Source organism: Berghia stephanieae, chromosome 1 (assembly GCF_034508935.2).
Source record: "Berghia stephanieae isolate SIO BIC M18660-M18661 chromosome 1, UCSD_Bste_1.3, whole genome shotgun sequence".
Classification (NCBI taxonomy): Eukaryota; Metazoa; Mollusca; class Gastropoda; order Nudibranchia; family Aeolidiidae; genus Berghia; species Berghia stephanieae.
Window position 1 is genome coordinate 71791952 of NC_088360.1, and position 20862 is coordinate 71812813.

A 20862-nucleotide genomic window follows, 5' to 3' on the forward strand; every position below is an offset into this window, starting at 1 on the left:
TTCTCATAATCATCCTTATTTATCATCACTGTTATCCGACTGAATCGCCATTATTCGTTGAGAAACACCATAAATATACTGCGCAACTACCAAAGGAAAACAACAAGAGGCTCCAATTGTAGAGAGGCTCTATGAAGCAGCTGCTTTAGAGGTACAACAAGGAGCATCTTTATGGATAATAGCACAAGCACATGGCATGTGTCACTTTTCAGCCTCACCTGGCTATCACAGTTATTTGCAAGTGTTTTCAGATAAACAGGAATCGTCCTTTCAAACTATCGTTTACAAAGTGCAGATCTACATTATGGACCGTCTTCATTTGAGAAAAGAGCTCTACTGTTCCATGTGCAAAGAAACTTAATGTCAAGACACCGCCATCATGGGCTCTAAAAGAAACTAGGGAAAGATTGGCTCATTTCTTTTATGAAACGAAATAAATCCCTCTGCATTCAGAATACTGAAAATACCTGCATAAGAAGAGAGGTTGGTTTCAGCAAACCAGCTATCAATTGATTCTTTCACAATTTAGAAAATATGCTAGATTGTCACCCTGGTGTTATATAATATCACATCGACAATGTTGTTGGCGTTGCAATAGTCCTAAAAGCGAATCATGTCATTAGAAAGACTGGCAAAGAAGTACAGGCAAGATTGCATCAACATAAAGAGGAGTTGTGGTAATATAATATCTGTGTGGAGTATAAATGTTGTTGGCAATTCCATAAAAATTGGTATTTTAAAAATCAAAATATCAGGGCCAGTTATAAATGATTTCATTTATTTGTTTTGTGTTTAAGGGTTTTACGGCGCTTGCAACACATTGAGATCATATCAGCGCCAGTAAAAAGGAAGAAACTGGGATAGTAAAAAGTTATAGAATTACAATTAAAGATCATCCAAGAAAAGGTAAGACAAAGGGGAATTTGTTCAAATTGGAAACAGATCTAGATTCCAAGAGCACACTATCAAAGTACTTAGTTTTAGATCACCTAAAAGTGTCATCCAGACACAAGCACAGGTCCCAGCTAAGAGGGATACAGAGGGATACACTCAAATGGTTACAAATCATATAAAATACGTCAACAAAACACAATACAGTGCATAACAGAGAGATGATTTACAAGGAAAAAGATATCATCTCCCAAAACTAACTACACATCTGATTGTTTCTCACTCAGCCAGGGTATCCGGCCAGGACCGGGACAAAACCAAGAAATCTCATTCCAAGACAAAGACAGAAAGCATGTTGGAAAACAGATACAGGGGGATAGAAGACACAGTAAGTGCCTCCCTGTCCACTATGGGTAGTCAGGAACCCCACCCAGATAAATGTTGGAGGGATTTGGTTTAAATATAAAAATGGAGGTAAATATAAAAATATAAGACACATTTCATTTGTTTTCAGAACAATTAGATATTCAAAAAGTCTTACGATAAGACAGAAATTAGCGAATCAATTAAAGAACTCATGAATAAAGTTGATAAAGAACTTAGATTAGTATCATATATAAAACTGTAAATAACAATATGATTGCTGTTATTCAATTTTCATTTGCTTCTTATTTGCTGACAAGATTCGTAAATTGTGTGATAAAATGTAATACAGAATATGAAATAAACGTTTGAGTAGCAAATACCATGTAAATTTATTCTTATCTTATAAGTTATATTTTGCATTTATCTTCTGCCAGATAAGGAAGAATCAAAATGATCATCAATGGCTATGCTATGCTATATAGAGGAATCTTATAATTATTAGACCAGCCATTTATTTGAAACAAACTTGTCATTGAAAACAAAAAAGTAATTTAGTAAAGCCAAATATTGTCAATATAAAGTACTATTTCTAATAGGTATTGCAACAAGAATATCAAAGAAGTGACAAACAAAACTAAATCAGGTGCTAAAAGTGGATGCATCAAAGACAAGCGTGGAAACACCATCATGGACAAAGACTGCATTCTAAACAGATGGTCAGAATATATTGAAGAACTTTTCTTTGATAATCGAGGAGAAATGCCTATGATAAAAGAACTGGAAGGGCCTTCTATAATGAAAGATGAAGTTAGGAACGTCATGAAAAGCATGAAAAATGGAAAAGCTGCAGGACCTGATGCCATAACAATTGAAGCCTTGACTGGCCTGGGTGAATGGGGGATTGAATTCATCACAAACCTTCTAAATCAAGTGTATGACACAGGAAAAATGCCAACTGATATGAAACGATCCATTTTTATAGCACTACCAAAAAAGCCAGGGGCAGTTGATTGTGAACAACACAGAACTATTAGCCTAATGAGCCACCTCACAAAAATTCTTTTGAAGATAATTTTACTAAGAATAAGAAATAAAATACGACCTGAAATTGGGGAGATGCAATTTGGTTTTGTTGAGGACAAGGGTACCAGAAATGGAATATTCACATTATCAATGCTGATGGAAAGATGTCATTGAAGTAAATAAAGATCTGTATATGTGTTTCATCGACTATTCAAAAGCCTTTGATAAAGTACAACACGAAAAACTATTCAAAATTCTATCATCCTTGGACATTGATGGTAAAGATTTAAGAATATTACGGAATTTGTACTGGGAACAAGAAGCAGCAATGCGTGTTGACAACGAACTAAGCAGTTTTACACCTATTAGAAGAGGAGTTAGGCAGGGTGTGTTTTGTCTCCAGATTTATTCAACCTCTATAGTGAAATGATATTAAGAGATATCGAACATAAGAAGGGGGTGTGTATTGGAGGAAAGAATGTAACAAATCTGAGGTATGCAGATGATACGGTTCTACTGGCAGAATCTGAACATGAACTACAAGAATTACTGGATGTTGTAGTCAGGAGTAGTGAAAATATGGGACTGGAACTGAATATATCTAAAACAGAATGTATGACGGTATCTAAAAATAATAACCCACCAGCCTGTGTAATAACAAGCAGAGGACAAACAATACAACAAGTTGAATGTTTCAAATATTTAGACTTCAATGTAACATCCAATGGAAAATCAGATTGTGAAATAAAGAAAAGAATAGGTATGGCGAAGAATGCATTCAACCAGCTGCATACAATTATGAAAAACAGGAATATTAGCATGAAAACAAAAATCAAAGTCCTGGATTGCTATGTACTGTCTGTGCTGCTATATGGTTGTGAGAGCTGGACCATAAACAAGACCATGGTTAAAAGACTGGAGGCAGTGGAAATGTTGTTTTACAGAAGAATGATGAGGGTGTCATGGATGGAAAGGAAAAGAAATGAAGAAATTTTAGAAATGGCAAACAGAAAAAGATCACTGATAACAAAAATCATCAAACGCCAAATGGAATTTTTAGGACACATTATCCGCCACCCTGGTTTGGAAATACTCGCCTTGACTGGAAAGATGAATGGAAAAAGAATAAGAGGAAGACAAAGAATAACGTATTTGAAAGGGATAAGAACTTGGACAGATAAAGCTGAGAAAGGTGGCGCTGCTTTAATAGAATTGGCAAGAGATAGATCAGCTTGGCGGAAGATGACCTCCGACGTCTGCTTCAGATATGGAACTACATGAGATGATATTGCAACAAGAATATGAGTTCATTTTTGCTTAAAAGAAAAAGAAATTATGTTTTGCTCAATTCCAATGGCAATGTAATTAATCAATACTAAAAGTAAGGTGATAACTTCCAGGTGTTACAAAAATATTCAGAGGAAACTACAATATCAATTCAATACAAATCATACTTGTCTCTAATGAAAATCATGGTCTAACCTTTCAAATTGCTTCATGGATAACCATCATTATCAGATGACAAGTTGCCATGGTCGTCTCACATTGACGTAATCTCACATCTCCTGAGCAAACAACAAGTGTCTCATATCTGAGATTGTTCTACGACAGATGGGCAATAAACATCTAATAAAATTCATCGATTACACATGGTTTTATTCATTAAAAAAAGGTCCTTTTATGAGGTGGTTGAATACCACCCCCCCCCCCCCCCCATGCCCCTCGTTTAAAAAAAAAGAAAAAAAGAAAGAAAGAATTGTGTTTATTGCAGTTAGATACGATAAACCATATCAAAATCAAATGATAGAAATCGAACAGTTCAACAAATTTGTAACTATCAAAATATCTTGTGGCCTTACATATAATAGAGAAAATCAAATCTTCATTGGTATTCCAGGGTTAACAGGTATAATTAATTTCAAGACATGGCACACAATTATGGATCATTAGGGTGAGTAAAGTATTTCTATTTATCATCACAGTTTCACATTTCACAAAATTTTGAAGAATAAGAATATGGTTTTAATACATCACAGACAGACTTCATAACTGGTTAACATTAACATTAATTACTTTTAATGTAATAAACAATTGTGAATGGTTTCTTGAAAAACATGCAGAAAAAAGTTGATACTATAGTCTTTTTCTTTTGAAGATCGAATGATGCATTGTATTACATCTTCAAAAGAGGTATGCTCTCATTGAAATAAAATTTAATAAAATATTATTTCCACTTTATTCATACTTATTTATTATTGCAGTCAATTATTAATCAATTATGCAGAAAATGGGTTTTCCAAAGTTAAGGAAATTTTAACTAACTTAAAAACAACATATAAATAAAAGTGATTGTTTCTTAGTTTGTTTTTAAGGGTTTTACGGCGCTTGCAACGCATTTAGGTTATATCAGCGCTAGTAAAAAGAAAGAAAATGGGATAGTAAAAAGTTCTAGAATTACAATTAAAGCACCCAAGAAAAAGTAAGACATCAGGGAACTGGGAACAAATAGGGATCAGATGTAGATTCCAAGAGCATACCACCAATGTACTTAGTTTGAGACCACCTATAACTCTCATCCGGATACAAGCACAAAATCCATCAAAGAGGAATACACTCAAATGCTTACATTATACATTAAAAATAACAAATATAATAATACATAACAGAGAGATGATTTACAAGGAAAAAAAAATCATCTCCCAAAACAATAACTATGCATTTGACTGTTTCCCTCCCAGCTAGGACTCTGGCCAGGACCAGGACAAAACCAAGTAATATCATTCCAAGACAAAGACAGAAAGCATGTTGGAAAACAGTTATAAGGGGAAAGAAAACACAGCAAGTACCTCTCTGCCCACTATGGGAGGTCAGGAACCCCACCCAGAAATAAAAGTGAGAAAACATAACTAATAAATGAGGCATCACGGCAAATCTCCTCTAATCACAAATAATTGCGTAATCATTATAAGGTTATTTTTATGGTCACTTATGAAACATTGAAACACGCTAGATGGAGACTTTGCAATTTATCAAATCTTTCATTGAAATTGAACAAACAGGGTAGTTAACCATGTAAATCTAAGTCAAAGCGGGAAAAGCAGAATCATGCAAATACAATCTTAAATAATGAGAGACAAAATCAATATTTCCTAATTTTTGCAAGGAATGTGTCAAAGTTTTCCATTTTTCTTTTAAATAAGAAAAAGAATGATAACAATTCATACCTGACTGGTCAAAGACTCACCAGTGAGACAACTTTGATATTGAAATATAATATCTACTATTTCATGCTCTATATTAAACAAAATTCATCATTTGATGAAACATTCAACAAATATAGATGCACCGCAAAAAGAAGTTCCTTCAAAAAAATGGAACTATTCGTGATCATATTCTGAACGGGGCATTTTTTTCTATTCAAAATAGAAGGAAGGTTTTGTGATTATTTTCAAACAGACTACACAGACTTGTCCTTTGGTTTTATTTTCATTGGGGTCACCACTCTAGTCAGAGTTCCAATGATTCTGTTGTGTCCTGGTTCAAAGTTAAAATATTTTGCACAAAGTAATTGAATTGAAGTTTTGACAATCAATGTATTGCATGATGTTACATGCTAATTAATTAGATTTTAATCCCTACAGGTTGACATAAACTATATATAAAACACACTTATCAAGATGCTGCCATTTTACAAGCATTAGGTTGAGCAATACCCAGAATGAACAGATGATCATTGTACTGACTTTCAGAACTTTGGAATCTTAGCATAGACTAATGTAAATGTGCAGCTTTTTAAAATGATGCAAATTCACTATGGCTTGCTATTTTAAAGATTGCCTCAAAGAAAATATCCAAACTCTCATGCTTAAAAATTGGTCTAATAAAGGTCTAGGCATCAATAGCGTAGATGGTGTCACCAACTCGGATAATTCCTGGTTTTTCAAATGTATGGTTGACACCAAAGGCAGGCTTCTCTCCATATGGATGTTTCTTGCGGAATCTGATGATAGAAATTTGCAAACAAAACAGATTCATAACATATATAACATATAACATATGCATATGTATATATATTGATGGTAACAATATTGGTACAATAATATGCAATAAAATATAATATAAAGCTACGGCCCATGGTGCCAGAGTTTAATTTGATTTCTTTTGCGTGAAACAGACAATAGCAATTGCTTGCTACTCACTATCTATCGCAAAGTAGTTTCCACCAGATCTAACAGACCCAGCTTCCCAATCACTGGTGGGTGGACAGGGAGGGTCAGAAAAATAATCTCGACTCACCCAGGATCAATCTTGGTCCCTTTGCATGTGACCCCCCCCCCCCTCCCCCCTCAAAATATATGCATATACAATAACGATTGAATTGTTGATAATCCCTTTAAATATACAAAATCTTTATCAAAACCCATATTAAATATTAAAACGAATGTAAAAAAAAAACAACTATTAGAGTTGTGGTTTTGAATAAAAGCCAAAGACCATAACAAGTCATCAAATATTTAGGTATATGAATGGTAACAAAAATATGTGTTAAACAGAATAAATATCCTTTGCAAAGAATACGATCAAAGCTCTTACGTTTTCAGTGTTGTTAGAGGTTCTTCATTCTTGTCTTTCATTCCCTTGTCTTGATCTACAGTAACAAGTATACACCGAGTACAAGCATCTAGAGCCCTTAGGAGTGAATCACCAATTCGGACATAGGCCCAAGCATCCTACAAAAAAAAAATGATTAGGTTAGTTAGTGGAGATGTGTAAGTATGGTTTATAAGTACAGTCCCAAACTCCCACACTGCCGAAACAGGGTCAGAAGGATCTAACTAGTGATTAGACACCATGTCACATTACTGTAGAACGAGCTTAAGGCATAGTGCAGGTTACTGTCCTGTATAAGTCTGTAAACAGGTGACCAAAATCATTGCATAGAGAAGGCAGTCTATGTAATGACAGTCCGATCTAAAAGAGATCGATAAAAATCATAGAACAGAAAAGGCAGATCTGTTACTATGCATTTTGTGTCCCAATAAAGTATAAACACAGAGAAGGCCGAAACGGTGTTATTCAATATTCCATGCTGGCCGGTTCGGTGGCAAATTAATTATAACACATAGAAGGCCAAAACTGTGTTATAAAAATATCAAATACTGGTCGTTTCAGTGACAAATTAAAAAGCGATGTATTAAAAAATAAAGTTATATTTTAATTCAATCAGCAGACTTGTTTAATAATTTAAAGCTATACTTTTGTAAGGACCTTTTCTTATATCTTTAGACCGATTGTGGTTGGAAATATCTTTATATTTTAATGTTATAAAACCTTGACACACCACATTAAGGAAAAGCATGATGGAAGTTGAATTTTTGTGAAGCTATTGGAGCATAATACTTATGGATACTTAGGATTGTTTCCAGCACAGGTCCTTATAGGTCCTCTTCACCAGACTCTATTTCTTCATTGTCTTTGTGATTTAAGTTTCTTCCGGTTTTACTCCGGTTTTACAATCTAAAGCGCATTTATAATTGTACAAAACATTTTGGTCAGACCAAAATTTGTCTAGTCCGCTCTTGAAGCAATTTAAGGTTTTTGCATTCACAACAGAATCTGGTAAACTGTTCCATATTTTCGTTGTTCTCACAGTAAAACTGTGTTTTCTTACATCCAATCTTGATCTTTGTGTGAGCAGTTTCTTTTTGTTACCTCTGGTGTCTTTTCTTATTGTGAAGTCTTTCCTCCATTCTGTCATGTCTTGGTCATATTTACCACTTGTCATCTTGTAAAGTTCTATCATGTCGCCCCTACATCCTCTGTATTTCAAGGTTGGTAAATTAAGTTTGCTCAATCTTTCCTCGTAATTTAGTGATCCTAGTCCAGGCAACTGTTTTGTGGCCCTCCTTTGCACATCTTCAATTAGCTCGTTATATTTCTCTATGCAAGGAAACCAAACTGAGCTTGCTTAATCTAAGTGCGATCTCACAAGTGCTTTATAGAGGGGTAAGAAAGTCTCTTTGTTTAGGTATTGGATTGTGCGTAATGATCAATGTGAAGATCGCAATATAGATATATACAATCTTTTCTTTTAAATACATGGTAGATGTCTTAGAGGTAGACAAATTAAAAATAAAATAAATAAATAACAATATCAGGCCTGTAAATGGTTGGTGAAAAAATTGTTGGAACTTTTTGAACACTCGAAAATAGACCAACAGGACAAAACTATGGATTAATTAACAAACACAACTCAGATATAACATGTCAATTGACTAGTCAAATCCTGTCACTTTCCCCAACTAATTTATAATGAGGTCCTTATTTTATGGTACCAAAAAAAAAGAAAAAATCCCAAGTATTTGAGAGAGAACAAACATTTCTGGGCCCAGGTCTTAGTTATTTGTAAAATGAAAGGAAGATTTGAAGGATGTGTATTTTGTGCTTGACATGAGAAGCTGCGTATCTTCGCTCCTGTTTGTTTGTGTTAAATTTTTAAGCTGATTCTTTCGGTTATTTGGATCTTATAGAAGATGAAGAAAAAAGAAGAAGAAGAAGAAGAAGAAGAAGAAGAAGAAGAAGAAGAAGAAGAAGAAGAAGAAGAAGAAGAAGAAGAAGAAGAAGAAGAAGAAGAAGAAGAAGAAGAAGAAGAAGAAGAAGAAGAAGAAAAAGAAGAAGAAGAAGAGGTCCGGTCGTGTGTGAAGGAGGAAAGAGAGAAAAATTAAAACAATCACAGTCGTGAGGAAAGTATACTTCCACTGAAAGCTTTCAAAGAAGAATATATATTTCGAAGAAAAATAATTATTTCGCATTATTTTTATCCGATCGACATTTAGACTGAACCAAAGAATCCATAAGAAGGAGAAAAGAGAGACGGAGAAATACATGTGTGTCAGTAGCAAAATAAAGAGAAACGGCCCGGTCCGACACACATTGTGCATGCTAGTTATCTACTGACTAGGTGTGTGTTAGACGACTCACACCAACTTGCGCAACCCTCTCTCGCTGCCTGTGGCACAGTAGACAGGCAGTGAATACATCCACGTCTAGTGGAGCATGTAGGTGGCATGATAATATAGCTAACTGATAGACGGTCTAGTTTTGTTTTGTCTTTGATGCGACAAATAAAAATTTTCTTTTTTTCTTTTTTTTTTTTTAAGTCGGCGTTCGAAACGGAAAAAAATCTGATTTTTTCGAGGAATGGAATAAAACTCTTTTATTTTCTTTTTTGTTGGTTCTGTTCTTTGACGTTACGAATTTTATATTTACTAATAATTTTTATTATTAAAAAAATATATTAGCAATTAACAGAATATACAGGGTGTCCGTAAAGTCTGGACACAGTAAAGTTAAATATTTTTCAAAATAGTATTCAAAATTTATTGCATCGAGTTCATGCAAATTTTGTGAAACACGCATTGACATTTGCATTGCAAATGATGGCGCTCATATTGAAGATATATTATTTGAATAAAATAAATAGTGAAAATAAAACTTAATTGTAATTATATACCAAAAATATTCAACTATCCTATGTGTCCAGACTTTATGGACACCCTGTAATGAGCAAAATAGAACAGTCGGAAATCCAACAATAGTCGGAAGATTTACAGGCCTGCAATATTCATGAGATAAATAGAAAATTAAAGAAAATTCAAATAGATAAAGCTGTGCACCTGATATGAACCACATTTAATTCATAATCATAAATGATTTTAAAAAATAATAATAATAAGAAAGGAAGACATTCTAACAATTTGTTTATGATTAGAAATATCATTAACATTGAAAGATAGCATTAAGAAGGTTGGAAATATGTTTTTAAACGAATATATCTTATTCACTCCTAATAATAATAATAATAATAATAATATAATAATAATAATAATAATAATAATAATAATATAAAGTAAGAAGAAGAAGAAGAAGAAGAAGAAAGAAGAAGAAAAGAAGAAGAAAGAAGAAGAAAGAAAGAAGAAGAAGAAGAAGAAGAAGAAGAAGAAGAAGAAAAGAAGAAAGAAGAAGAGAAGAAGAAGAAGAAGAAGAAGAAGAAGAAGAAGAAGAAGAAGAAGAAGAAGAAGAAGAAGAAGAAGAGAAGAAGAAGAAGAAGAAGAAGAAGAAGAAGAAGAAGAAGAAGAAGAAGAAGAAGAAGAAGAGAAGAGAAGAAGAAGAAGAAGAAGAAGAAGAAGAAGAAGAAGAAGAAGAAGAAGAAGAAGAAGAAGAAGAAAGAAGAAGAAGAAGAAGAAGAAGAAGAAGAAGAAGAAGAAGAAGAAGAAGAAGAAGAAGAAGAAGAAGAAGAAAGAAGAAGAGAAGAAAGAAGAAGGAAGAAGAAGAAGAAAGAAGAAGAAGAAGAAGAAGAAGAAGAAGAAAGAAGAAGAAGAAGAAGAAGAAGAAGAAGAAGAAGAAGAAGAAGAAGAAGAAGAGAAGAGAAGAAGAAGAAGAAGAAGAAGAAGAAGAAGAAGAAGAAGAAGAAGAAAGAAGAAGAAGAAGAAGAAGAAGAAGAAGAAGAAGAAGAAGAAGAAGAAAAGAAGAAGAAGAAGAAGAAGAAGAAGAAGAAGAAGAAGAAGAAGAAGAAGAAGAAGAAGAAGAAGAAGAAGAAGAAGAAGAAGAAGAAGAAGAAGAAGAAGAGAAGAAGAAGAAGAAGAAGAAGAAGAAGAAGAAGAAGAAGAAGAAGAAGAAGAAGAAGAAAGAAGAAGAAGAAGAAGAAGAAGAAGAAGAAGAAGAAGAAGAAGAAGAAGAAGAAGAAGAAGAGAAGAAGAAGAGAAGAAGAAGAAGAAGAAGAAGAAGAAGAAGAAGAAGAAGAAGAAGAAGAAGAAGAAGAAGAAGAAGAAGAAGAAGAAGAAGAAGAAAGAAGAAGAAGAAGAAGAAGAAGAAGAAGAAGAAGAAGAAGAAGAAGAAGAAGAAAGAAGAAGAAGAAGAAGAAGAAGAAGAGAAAGGGGGGAAAAGATGATAACGATGATGATGATGATGATGATGATGATGATGATGATGATGATGACGATGATGATGTTAATAATGATGATGATGGGATGGTGGTGGTGGTGATGAACAAGATGATGATAACGATGGTGATGGTTGTAGTGGTGGTGGTGAAAAATATGGTAAATATGATGTTGATAACAACAGCAACAATGACGACGACGACGGCGACAATGATGATGATGATAATAATGATTGTAAAAATATATTCATTTTTACCTCAGCAAATGGTTCACAATCATTGACAACAATATTAGACCGGAAATTTGTGATGGGTACAGGATTATCCAATTTTGAGTTTAGAACTTTTAATGAGGCATTTGAAAGAATCATGAAGCCACAATAGTCTGAAAAAGCACACTGGCGAAAGGATAGAAAAAAAATAGTTATATTATATGAGTCATGTGTTGTTCATTGAGTGAGATGAAAAATTACCATGAATTGCTAATGTGATAAAGTAATGCCGCTGATGCAGAGTACAATATAATAAAATTAGTTGTTATAAAACCAAATTAATTGACGATGAATATAGCTAATTTATTTCTTTATCTCTGTATTTAAAAAAAAAAATATTATAAAGCCAAAAATAAAATACCTGTCAGTTACAAGGTTAAAAACTGGTGCATACTATTATGTATCATTTGTACTATAATACAAGCATTGAACACAGACTTAGCAACAACAAAAATGTGATTCGCTTATAATGCTATAAGTATCCTCTGCCAGATTTCCGAGGACCATGTTTATCAATGGAGATCAATGTGATACATTGATCAGATTCAGCATTCTACCAACTGAACTATCAGAACTCTCAATAGTTACCAGTGTAAAACGATGAAAGTAACATCATTGTTTTAAAAGTATAGAAAATGCAACTAAACTCTGCAAAAATCAAGTGACTGTTACCTTCTACACTGCCACCTATTAAACCACCAACTTTGCTAATATATAAACTTAACTGGTTATATCTCAACTTTGCTGACGTCCTAAAAAAAGCAGTTTGTCGAAGCTTTTTTGTTAATAAAGCAAAAAGTATGAGAGCAATCCTCAAAACATATGACAATCACCATCTTTGGCTTTGTTTGTTTTTTGGCCAATAAACTCAAAATGAAAAAATCAAATCAAACTTGTTGACAATCCATTGTTCAACATTTTACAAGATAACCTACTTATCAGGAGTTTTGTTAAATATGTCTAATAAAGTAATTGTAAATCTTAATACCTCTCAAAGCCATGTAAATTATAAAATATTGCAAGAGCCATATACTCAAACAAACACTAAGCCTCACAAGATCGCCTTTTCGAGCTGGATGCTCCCAATTCTTTTTTGCATTGGATGCATCTCGTTTTTCCAAGGACGGTGCTGAGTAATGAAGACGAAGCCCATCTCGTTTTAAGTATTGAGACAACCACTGTCCCACTTCATCTCCCAAGTCCACTGAAGGAATCGTATCTATTTTTACACTGTGGAAAAATATGAGATGAAACAGTGATGAGAAATTCATTGTAGAACAAGAAGCACTGCTTTCTGTTTCCATTTCATAGTTTATATGTATGTGACATAATAGTTTTTTTTTTTTTTAATTAGAGAGAGAGAAAGAGAGAGAGAGAGAGAGAGAGAGAGAGAGAGAGAGAGAGAGAGAGAGAGAGAGAGAGAGAGAGAGAGAGAGAGAGAGAGAGAGAGAGAGAGAAAGAGAGAGAGGGAGTGTGTATGTGGGTGTGTGTATGGGGGTGGGGGGGGGGGGGGGGAACAAGCAATAATTTTTAAAATTAATTATGCATTTTATGAGCGCCTTGGGAATCTGAAAGCTGAATTAGGGAGGCACTTGAATCACAAGCAAACAAAATGGTTTTGACATTTCTGACACGATCATCCAACCAGCAATTGTCAGGAAGCTAATCTAGGTCTGTAAGATTTGACATAAAGTAATTTTTTCAAGGCTAGTATTCTTTTCGAAGGGCAGTGAAGCAATTGTTTCTGTCCCTTTAACGCAAAATGAAACTTAGATAGGCTCCATCTCAACTGCACTTTGGGCTGTGAAGGCCTGCATATTTTCTACGGTTTCCAGTCAGAATTGCCTGCAACACTTCGAAAACTCAGCTGTAAAATTAGTTTTTAAAAAAATCAAAATGGTCAAAATGTTCTAATTGTTTGATAAAATAGTAGATTGCACTATGAATATATATATTTTTTTAATGTTGATAGTGTATAATTGTATAGAATATGAAGAGGCCTTTTGATGAAAAAACAAATTTGAATTTGAACACACTCACAAGGACTTACAGTTCAACCCCTGGATAACGACATTGCCCGGGACCTGAAAATTATGTTGTTATCCAGGGGTTTTCAAGATGGCGCAAAAGGAGGTGTGGTGAGACCCGTGAATACAGTGCAATGCGCTGACCAGTGCATGAGAGAGGACATGTCCTAACGACATTAGAATGTGTATTTCTCCTGTTTAAAAGGGGCATACCAGTTACACTTTCATTCTCCAAAATGTATTGTAATTGTTTTCATCGTAAACAGTGCTCCAACGCAATTTAACAAAACTAGGAATAAATCAAGAAATAAAAAGCAAATATGATAACATTGCACAAGAACACAGATGCTCACATCTTCTTTTCATAAGTATTATTTAAAATCCATGCGATGCTGATAATGAAATTTCAATACCGACATTTTTACGTGCACCAAAATTTACAAGCACTTAAAATTAATAGATTTACATCTTACGATATTCTAAAACAACAAAAACAACAACTAGGTATTAACCACAATAACATCAAATTTGGACCAATGTTTAGAAAAATAATTGATTGAAAACAATAAATGTCATTGTTTTCCCGGCTAATCCAACGTGTTTCATAATATAAGACTATAAATATCCAAAAATGCCCCATTGGACACAGCATTGCCTGATATCACTTAACCTTCATCACTGACCTCTGACAGTAGTAACAGGAAGTTAACTGGACCCTGGAGAGTTCCATCCACTGATAATCTTCTTTTGCTATGGTTCCATATAAACTGGTGCTGATTCCATGCAGTGTAGTAAACATATTGTGTTCTGATTGGTCGGTAACAAATGATCTCATTGGGAGGAATAAAAGGCCTTTTTTTATTGGTTAAGAGTACGAGATGACGAAGGTCAGCTTTCAAGCACCGGTTTCAACTGCCGTTTGTTGCTATAACGATGTCACTAAAAAGGACCTTTACTGAAATGTATGTTGCTATTTGGGGGGCCTTATTACTAATAACATATAGCAAATAATTCGGGACCAGAGATCAATGTCGCTATCCAGGGGTTGTCGTTATCCAGGGATGTCGTTATCCAGAGGTTGCACTGTATTTGATGTTTATCTTACTTAACATCAAATTTTCTTTGAAAATCACTCATCAAGTCACCCGATTTCTTAGATATTTTATTGGGCAGGTGCACAAGTAAAAATATTTCATGAACGCATTGTATGAAATTTTAATTAAAGTAATAAAATTATGATGGCATTCTAAAATTCATCTTACCTTTAAAATCTTTCAACTGAATTCAAATATGGGTAGTAAGTTGAAGTTTAGGTATTGACTTAACTCACAAGTAAAGTCATATTTATTTACGTATCATACAAAAAGGAAGAATCTCCATAATACTCACGTTGCTTTACTCAAATTGCTGTTGTCTGGCTTTGGGTCTCGCGGAATGCGGATTGGCTGCATACCAGGTGCTCGAAGCTCTATCTCTTCTCCTACAAGATGGGGTTCAATCAAGGCCATGGGAGGTACTTGACGCTGTGTTATATAAACACCATCTGCAGTAGTGCAAGTCCAATGTCTAAAAGAAATATGTGTAAAAAATATGAAAAATATAAGATATGTTGTGTCACAGTATAGTACATTACTTACATTTGGAACACTTGCATTTCTTACTCCCATTTTTATATTACCATATTTTTAAGGCTTTCATAATCATGGTATCGATAGCCTTTACCCACAAAAATAAACACAAAATAACCAATTAAATATTTCTTCCATAAAAAAAGTCTTTCATTATTGGGAAAAAAAAAATCAATAGTCATGAATGGAATGGAATGATTTGGGACTCGAAATTGGACTCATATCTCAGTTCACATCCCTTTCAGATTATAATTTTACTATCTTTAAAGCAAGTTTTTTATTTCTGGAGAATAAAGCTATTTATTATGACTTATGAGTATTTTGTCACCATTTTAGTATGGAATTGATAATCTGAAAATCAACCAAAAATATAAAAGACAATTGTTTGCTGGAAGTACAGGACTGGCAGTCAGTCAGCCTCTCCTGATAAAATTCTCCTTATCAACATTATCAATTATTGGTCTCCTAATCAACAATATTTCGATTTAATACAAACACCTACCTACCTACACACAAACGCACACTCACAAATACACACAGATATTTAGAAAGAAAAAAAAAAAAAAAAAAAGAAAGAAAAGAAAAAATTAAAAATTAAAGATTCAGTAAGCTATCTCTTGAATATATTATCTACCTAATTCAGTGCCTTGATTGGTGGACAAATAATCATCAAAAGCACCTTTCCACACGGGACTGGCATCTCAGTGTTGTGAAGTTTAAAAATTGTGAGATTTTGTGAGTTTTGAGCACGCTTAGAAACCATCGAGCCCTTAAAAATAGTGTTTACATTGTGCTGTCTTTTTAATAGCGTTCACTGTGTTGGGCACACCGAAGGGATAAAATCTGTGATAAACGCATTCTACTAATTCTGGTTAAGACAATCATTAGGTTGACTGATAATCAGAGAAGCAAAACAAAACAAAACCAATAGGTGTTTATCATTCATGAGCGCTTCAGTTGTTTACTTGTGTTATGTTTTGGCTCACTTATATCCTATATAAAAGGGAAGCTGCCCAGTTTGTCACAGGCTCCAAATTAGCGCAAGTAGGCCTTAGATGGTTTCTTTGCCTTCCTTTGTTAAACTGTAAATCTGCTGTATAAAATGATGTACAATTACTTAAGCTTTATGTTGTCCTGCATATAAGAAATTAAGATACTAGCCAGTTTAATTGTTTTACTCTAGAATATTTTTGTATGCCTACATTCATTTCAGTGTTCAGCCCTTAAATTTACTCTTCTTCTAACTTCCAGTTGCAATGAACACGTTTTTCACACAGTTGATCTGTACACAGAATGATAAAAGAAATATAATTATGTCTTTAAAAATACTCATGAATAAGATCCCTTACTTTGTTATTTCATTTAAGTATATGAGTATTGATGACAGTCATAATTACAGCACACTAACACTGTAGTTGTAACATATATTAGGTATTTTGGTAAAAAATTCAAATTGGATTTAGCTCTATTATATCATTATAATTATAAAGTGCTTTTCAACACGATTCCAATGATACCAAAAGCAGAAGAAAAGTTATGTTAGTTTAAAGGCTGAAAATGGTCTTCTATTTGCCTTTGTTATTTACCGACGGACTTTGTGACCTCAAACTGTTGCATTTGGATTTCAAAACTGGCCTAAAATGGCCGTTAAGATGAGTGGTGGTTAGTCCCTCGAACTCTAATTCTAAATCTAAAATGTCAATTCAGCTTGTTTCAGTTTGTACCGTAAATCAAAGCAAATTACTCTGTACATTCGTATCCTTTCTATCTCCCTACCTGTCCGTAAGACCCTTCCATCTCAAACCGACAGGTGTAACTTCTGCTTCATCAACTTTAATGCCTCGGAAAGATTTAAAGGGGTAGACCCAAAGTTCTCCAACTTTGCCAACTGCACGATATTCCTTGCGCTTTCGACTGAGTACAAAACCTGCTACAAATTTTATGACAGCACCAGCAGCAAATGCTGCAAAAATTGCTGCTGCTGTATTTTTACTGAGCACGCTCATGACGAAAAAATATTCTCTCCTTCTATAAATCAAATTTATCAAGACTCCAATACTAATACAAGACGTGTATCAGCTGGTCGAGCTACGACATCCGACAACAGTAAACAAACACAATTCTTGAGTTTGGGGTCAATGAGGTCAAGACTCTAGGGGCACATAACTCATAACTCTCATTATGAGAGTTCGTTGATAGCTCACACGGTAGAGCCACGCTCTCACCTGCCAGGCGGAGTTGTCGTACCAATAAGGTCGCAGGTTCAAACCCCACCACCGCCGCGAAAAATTTTCATTCTCTATTGTCTTCTGGCACTTTTCTATTCACTTCATATCTTGTTGTTACCAACATAAGTGCCTGCTCCACTCACTTTTCTGAATTAAAAATTCACCCCATACACCGGAGCATACTCAATGTCTCAATCGTTTCTATGTTATATGTTTGTGTTGAGAATATTGGCTATTAAGCTTAACTGCTGGTCAAAATTATTCGCGATGGTGGTGTACGAACGAATCGGCGGTCTCAAGAAGTGGGTGAGAGAGGGATCTAGTAATGACTTTGAGTTTGAAACGAATATTTTTGTGTTCGTTGATAGCTCACACGGTAGAGCCACGCTCTCACCTGCCAGGCGGAGTTGTCGTACCAATAAGGTCGCAGGTTCAAACCCACCACCGCCGCGAAAAATTTTTCATTCTCTATTGTCTTCTGGCACTTTTCTATTCACTTCATATCTTGTTGTTACCAACATAAGTGCCTGCTCCACTCACTTTTCTGAATTAAAAATTCACCCCATACACCGGAGCATACTCAATGTCTCAATCGTTTCTATGTTATATGTTTGTGTTGAGAATATTGGCTATTAAGCTTAACTGCTGGTCAAAATTATTCGCGATGGTGGTGTACGAACGAATCGGCGGTCTCAAGAAGTGGGTGAGAGAGGGATCTAGTAATGACTTTGAGTTTGAAACGAATATTTTTGTGTTCGTTGATAGCTCACACGGTAGAGCCACGCTCTCACCTGCCAGGCGGAGTTGTCGTACCAATAAGGTCGCAGGTTCAAACCCCACCACCCGCGCGAAAAATTTTCATTCTCTATTGTCTTCTGGCACTTTTCTATTCACTTCATATCTTGTTGTTACCAACATAAGTGCCTGCTCCACTCACTTTTCTGAATTAAAAATTCACCCCATACACCGGAGCATACTCAATGTCTCAATCGTTTCTATGTTATATGTTTGTGTTGAGAATATTGGCTATTAAGCTTAACTGCTGGTCAAAATTATTCGCGATGGTGGTGTACGAACGAATCGGCGGTCTCAAGAAGTGGGTGAGAGAGGGATCTAGTAATGACTTTGAGTTTGAAACGAATATTTTTGTGTTCGTTGATAGCTCACACGGTAGAGCCACGCTCTCACCTGCCAGGCGGAGTTGTCGTACCAATAAGGTCGCAGGTTCAAACCCCACCACCGCCGCGAAAAATTTTCATTCTCTATTGTCTTCTGGCACTTTTCTATTCACTTCATATCTTGTTGTTACCAACATAAGTGCCTGCTCCACTCACTTTTCTGAATTAAAAATTCACCCCATACACCGGAGCATACTCAATGTCTCAATCGTTTCTATGTTATATGTTTGTGTTGAGAATATTGGCTATTAAGCTTAACTGCTGGTCAAAATTATTCGCGATGGTGGTGTACGAACGAATCGGCGGTCTCAAGAAGTGGGTGAGAGAGGGATCTAGTAATGACTTTGAGTTTGAAACGAATATTTTTGTGTTCGTTGATAGCTCACACGGTAGAGCCACGCTCTCACCTGCCAGGCGGAGTTGTCGTACCAATAAGGTCGCAGGTTCAAACCCCACCACCGCCGCGAAAAATTTTCATTCTCTATTGTCTTCTGGCACTTTTCTATTCACTTCATATCTTGTTGTTACCAACATAAGTGCCTGCTCCACTCACTTTTCTGAATTAAAAATTCACCCATACACCGGAGCATACTCAATGTCTCAATCGTTTCTATGTTATATGTTTGTGTTGAGAATATTGGCTATTAAGCTTAACTGCTGGTCAAAATTATTCGCGATGGTGGTGTACGAACGAATCGGCGGTCTCAAGAAGTGGGTGAGAGAGGGATCTAGTAATGACTTTGAGTTTGAAACGAATATTTTTGTGTTCGTTGATAGCTCACACGGTAGAGCCACGCTCTCACCTGCCAGGCGGAGTTGTCGTACCAATAAGGTCGCAGGTTCAAACCCCACCACCGCCGCGAAAAATTTTCATTCTCTATTGTCTTCTGGCACTTTTCTATTCACTTCATATCTTGTTGTTACCAACATAAGTGCCTGCTCCACTCACTTTTCTGAATTAAAAATTCACCCCATACACCGGAGCATACTCAATGTCTCAATCGTTTCTTATGTTATATGTTTGTGTTGAGAATATTGGCTATTAAGCTTAACTGCTGGTCAAAATTATTCGCGATGGTGGTGTACGAACGAATCGGCGGTCTCAAGAAGTGGGTGAGAGAGGGATCTAGTAATGACTTTGAGTTTGAAACGAATATTTTTGTGTTCGTTGATAGCTCACACGGTAGAGCCACGCTTCCACCTGCCAGGCGGAGTTGTCGTACCAATAAGGTCGCAGGTTCAAACCCCACCACCGCCGCGAAAAATTTTCATTCTCTATTGTCTTCTGGCACTTTTCTATTCACTTCATATCTTGTTGTTACCAACATAAGTGCCTGCTCCACTCACTTTTCTGAATTAAAAATTCACCCCATACACCGGAGCATACTCAATGTCTCAATCGTTTCTATGTTATATGTTTGTGTTGAGAATATTGGCTATTAAGCTTAACTGCTGGTCAAAATTATTCGCGATGGTGGTGTACGAACGAATCGGCGGTCTCAAGAAGTGGGTGAGAGAGGGATCTAGTAATGACTTTGAGTTTGAAACGAATATTTTTGTGTTCGTTGATAGCTCACACGGTAGAGCCACGCTCTCACCTGCCAGGCGGAGTTGTCGTACCAATAAGGTCGCAGGTTCAAACCCCACCACCGCCGCGAAAAATTTTCATTCTCTATTGTCTTCTGGCACTTTTCTATTCACTTCATATCTTGTTGTTACCAACATAAGTGCCTGCTCCACTCACTTTTCTGAATTAAAAATTCACCCCATACACCGGAGCATACTCAATGTCTCAATCGTTTCTATGTTATATGTTTGTGTTGAGAATATTGGCTATTAAGCTTAACTGCTGGTCAAATTATTCGCGATGGTGGTGTACGAAAGAATCGGCGGTCTCAAGAAGTGGGTGAGAGAGGGATCTAGTAATGACTTTGAGTTTGAAACGAATATTTTTGTGTTCGTTGATAGCTCACACGGTAGAGCCACGCTCTCACCTGCCAGGCGGAGTTGTCGTACCAATAAGGTCGCAGGTTCAAACCCCACCACCGCCGCGAAAAATTTTCATTCTCTATTGTCTTCTGGCACTTTTCTATTCACTTCATATCTTGTTGTTACCAACATAAGTGCCTGCTCCACTCACTTTTCTGAATTAAAAATTCACCCCATACACCGGAGCATACTCAATGTCTCAATCGTTTCTATGTTATATGTTTGTGTTGAGAATATTGGCTATTAAGCTTAACTGCTGGTCAAAATTATTCGCGATGGTGGTGTACGAACGAATCGGCGGTCTCAAGAAGTGGGTGAG

General features: G+C 35.5%; 2 protein-coding genes across 4 annotated transcripts in view; one reads left to right on the top strand and one right to left on the bottom strand.

The window, feature by feature from the left end:
- Positions 1–20862, top strand: part of LOC144981136 (carboxypeptidase B-like) — a 438762-nt gene that overhangs the window by 397447 nt on the left and 20453 nt on the right. The window lies entirely within an intron of this gene.
- On the bottom strand, positions 1628–17299 carry LOC144981099 (mitochondrial amidoxime-reducing component 1-like). The gene is made up of 6 exons (XM_078929229.1): positions 16925–17299; positions 14910–15086; positions 12549–12723; positions 11479–11619; positions 6874–7010; positions 1628–6280 (listed from the first exon to the last, which is right to left on the bottom strand). Exons 1-6 carry the CDS (start codon positions 17152–17154, stop codon positions 6169–6171), a joined length of 972 nt encoding a protein of 323 aa, XP_078785355.1. The 5' UTR covers positions 17155–17299; the 3' UTR covers positions 1628–6168.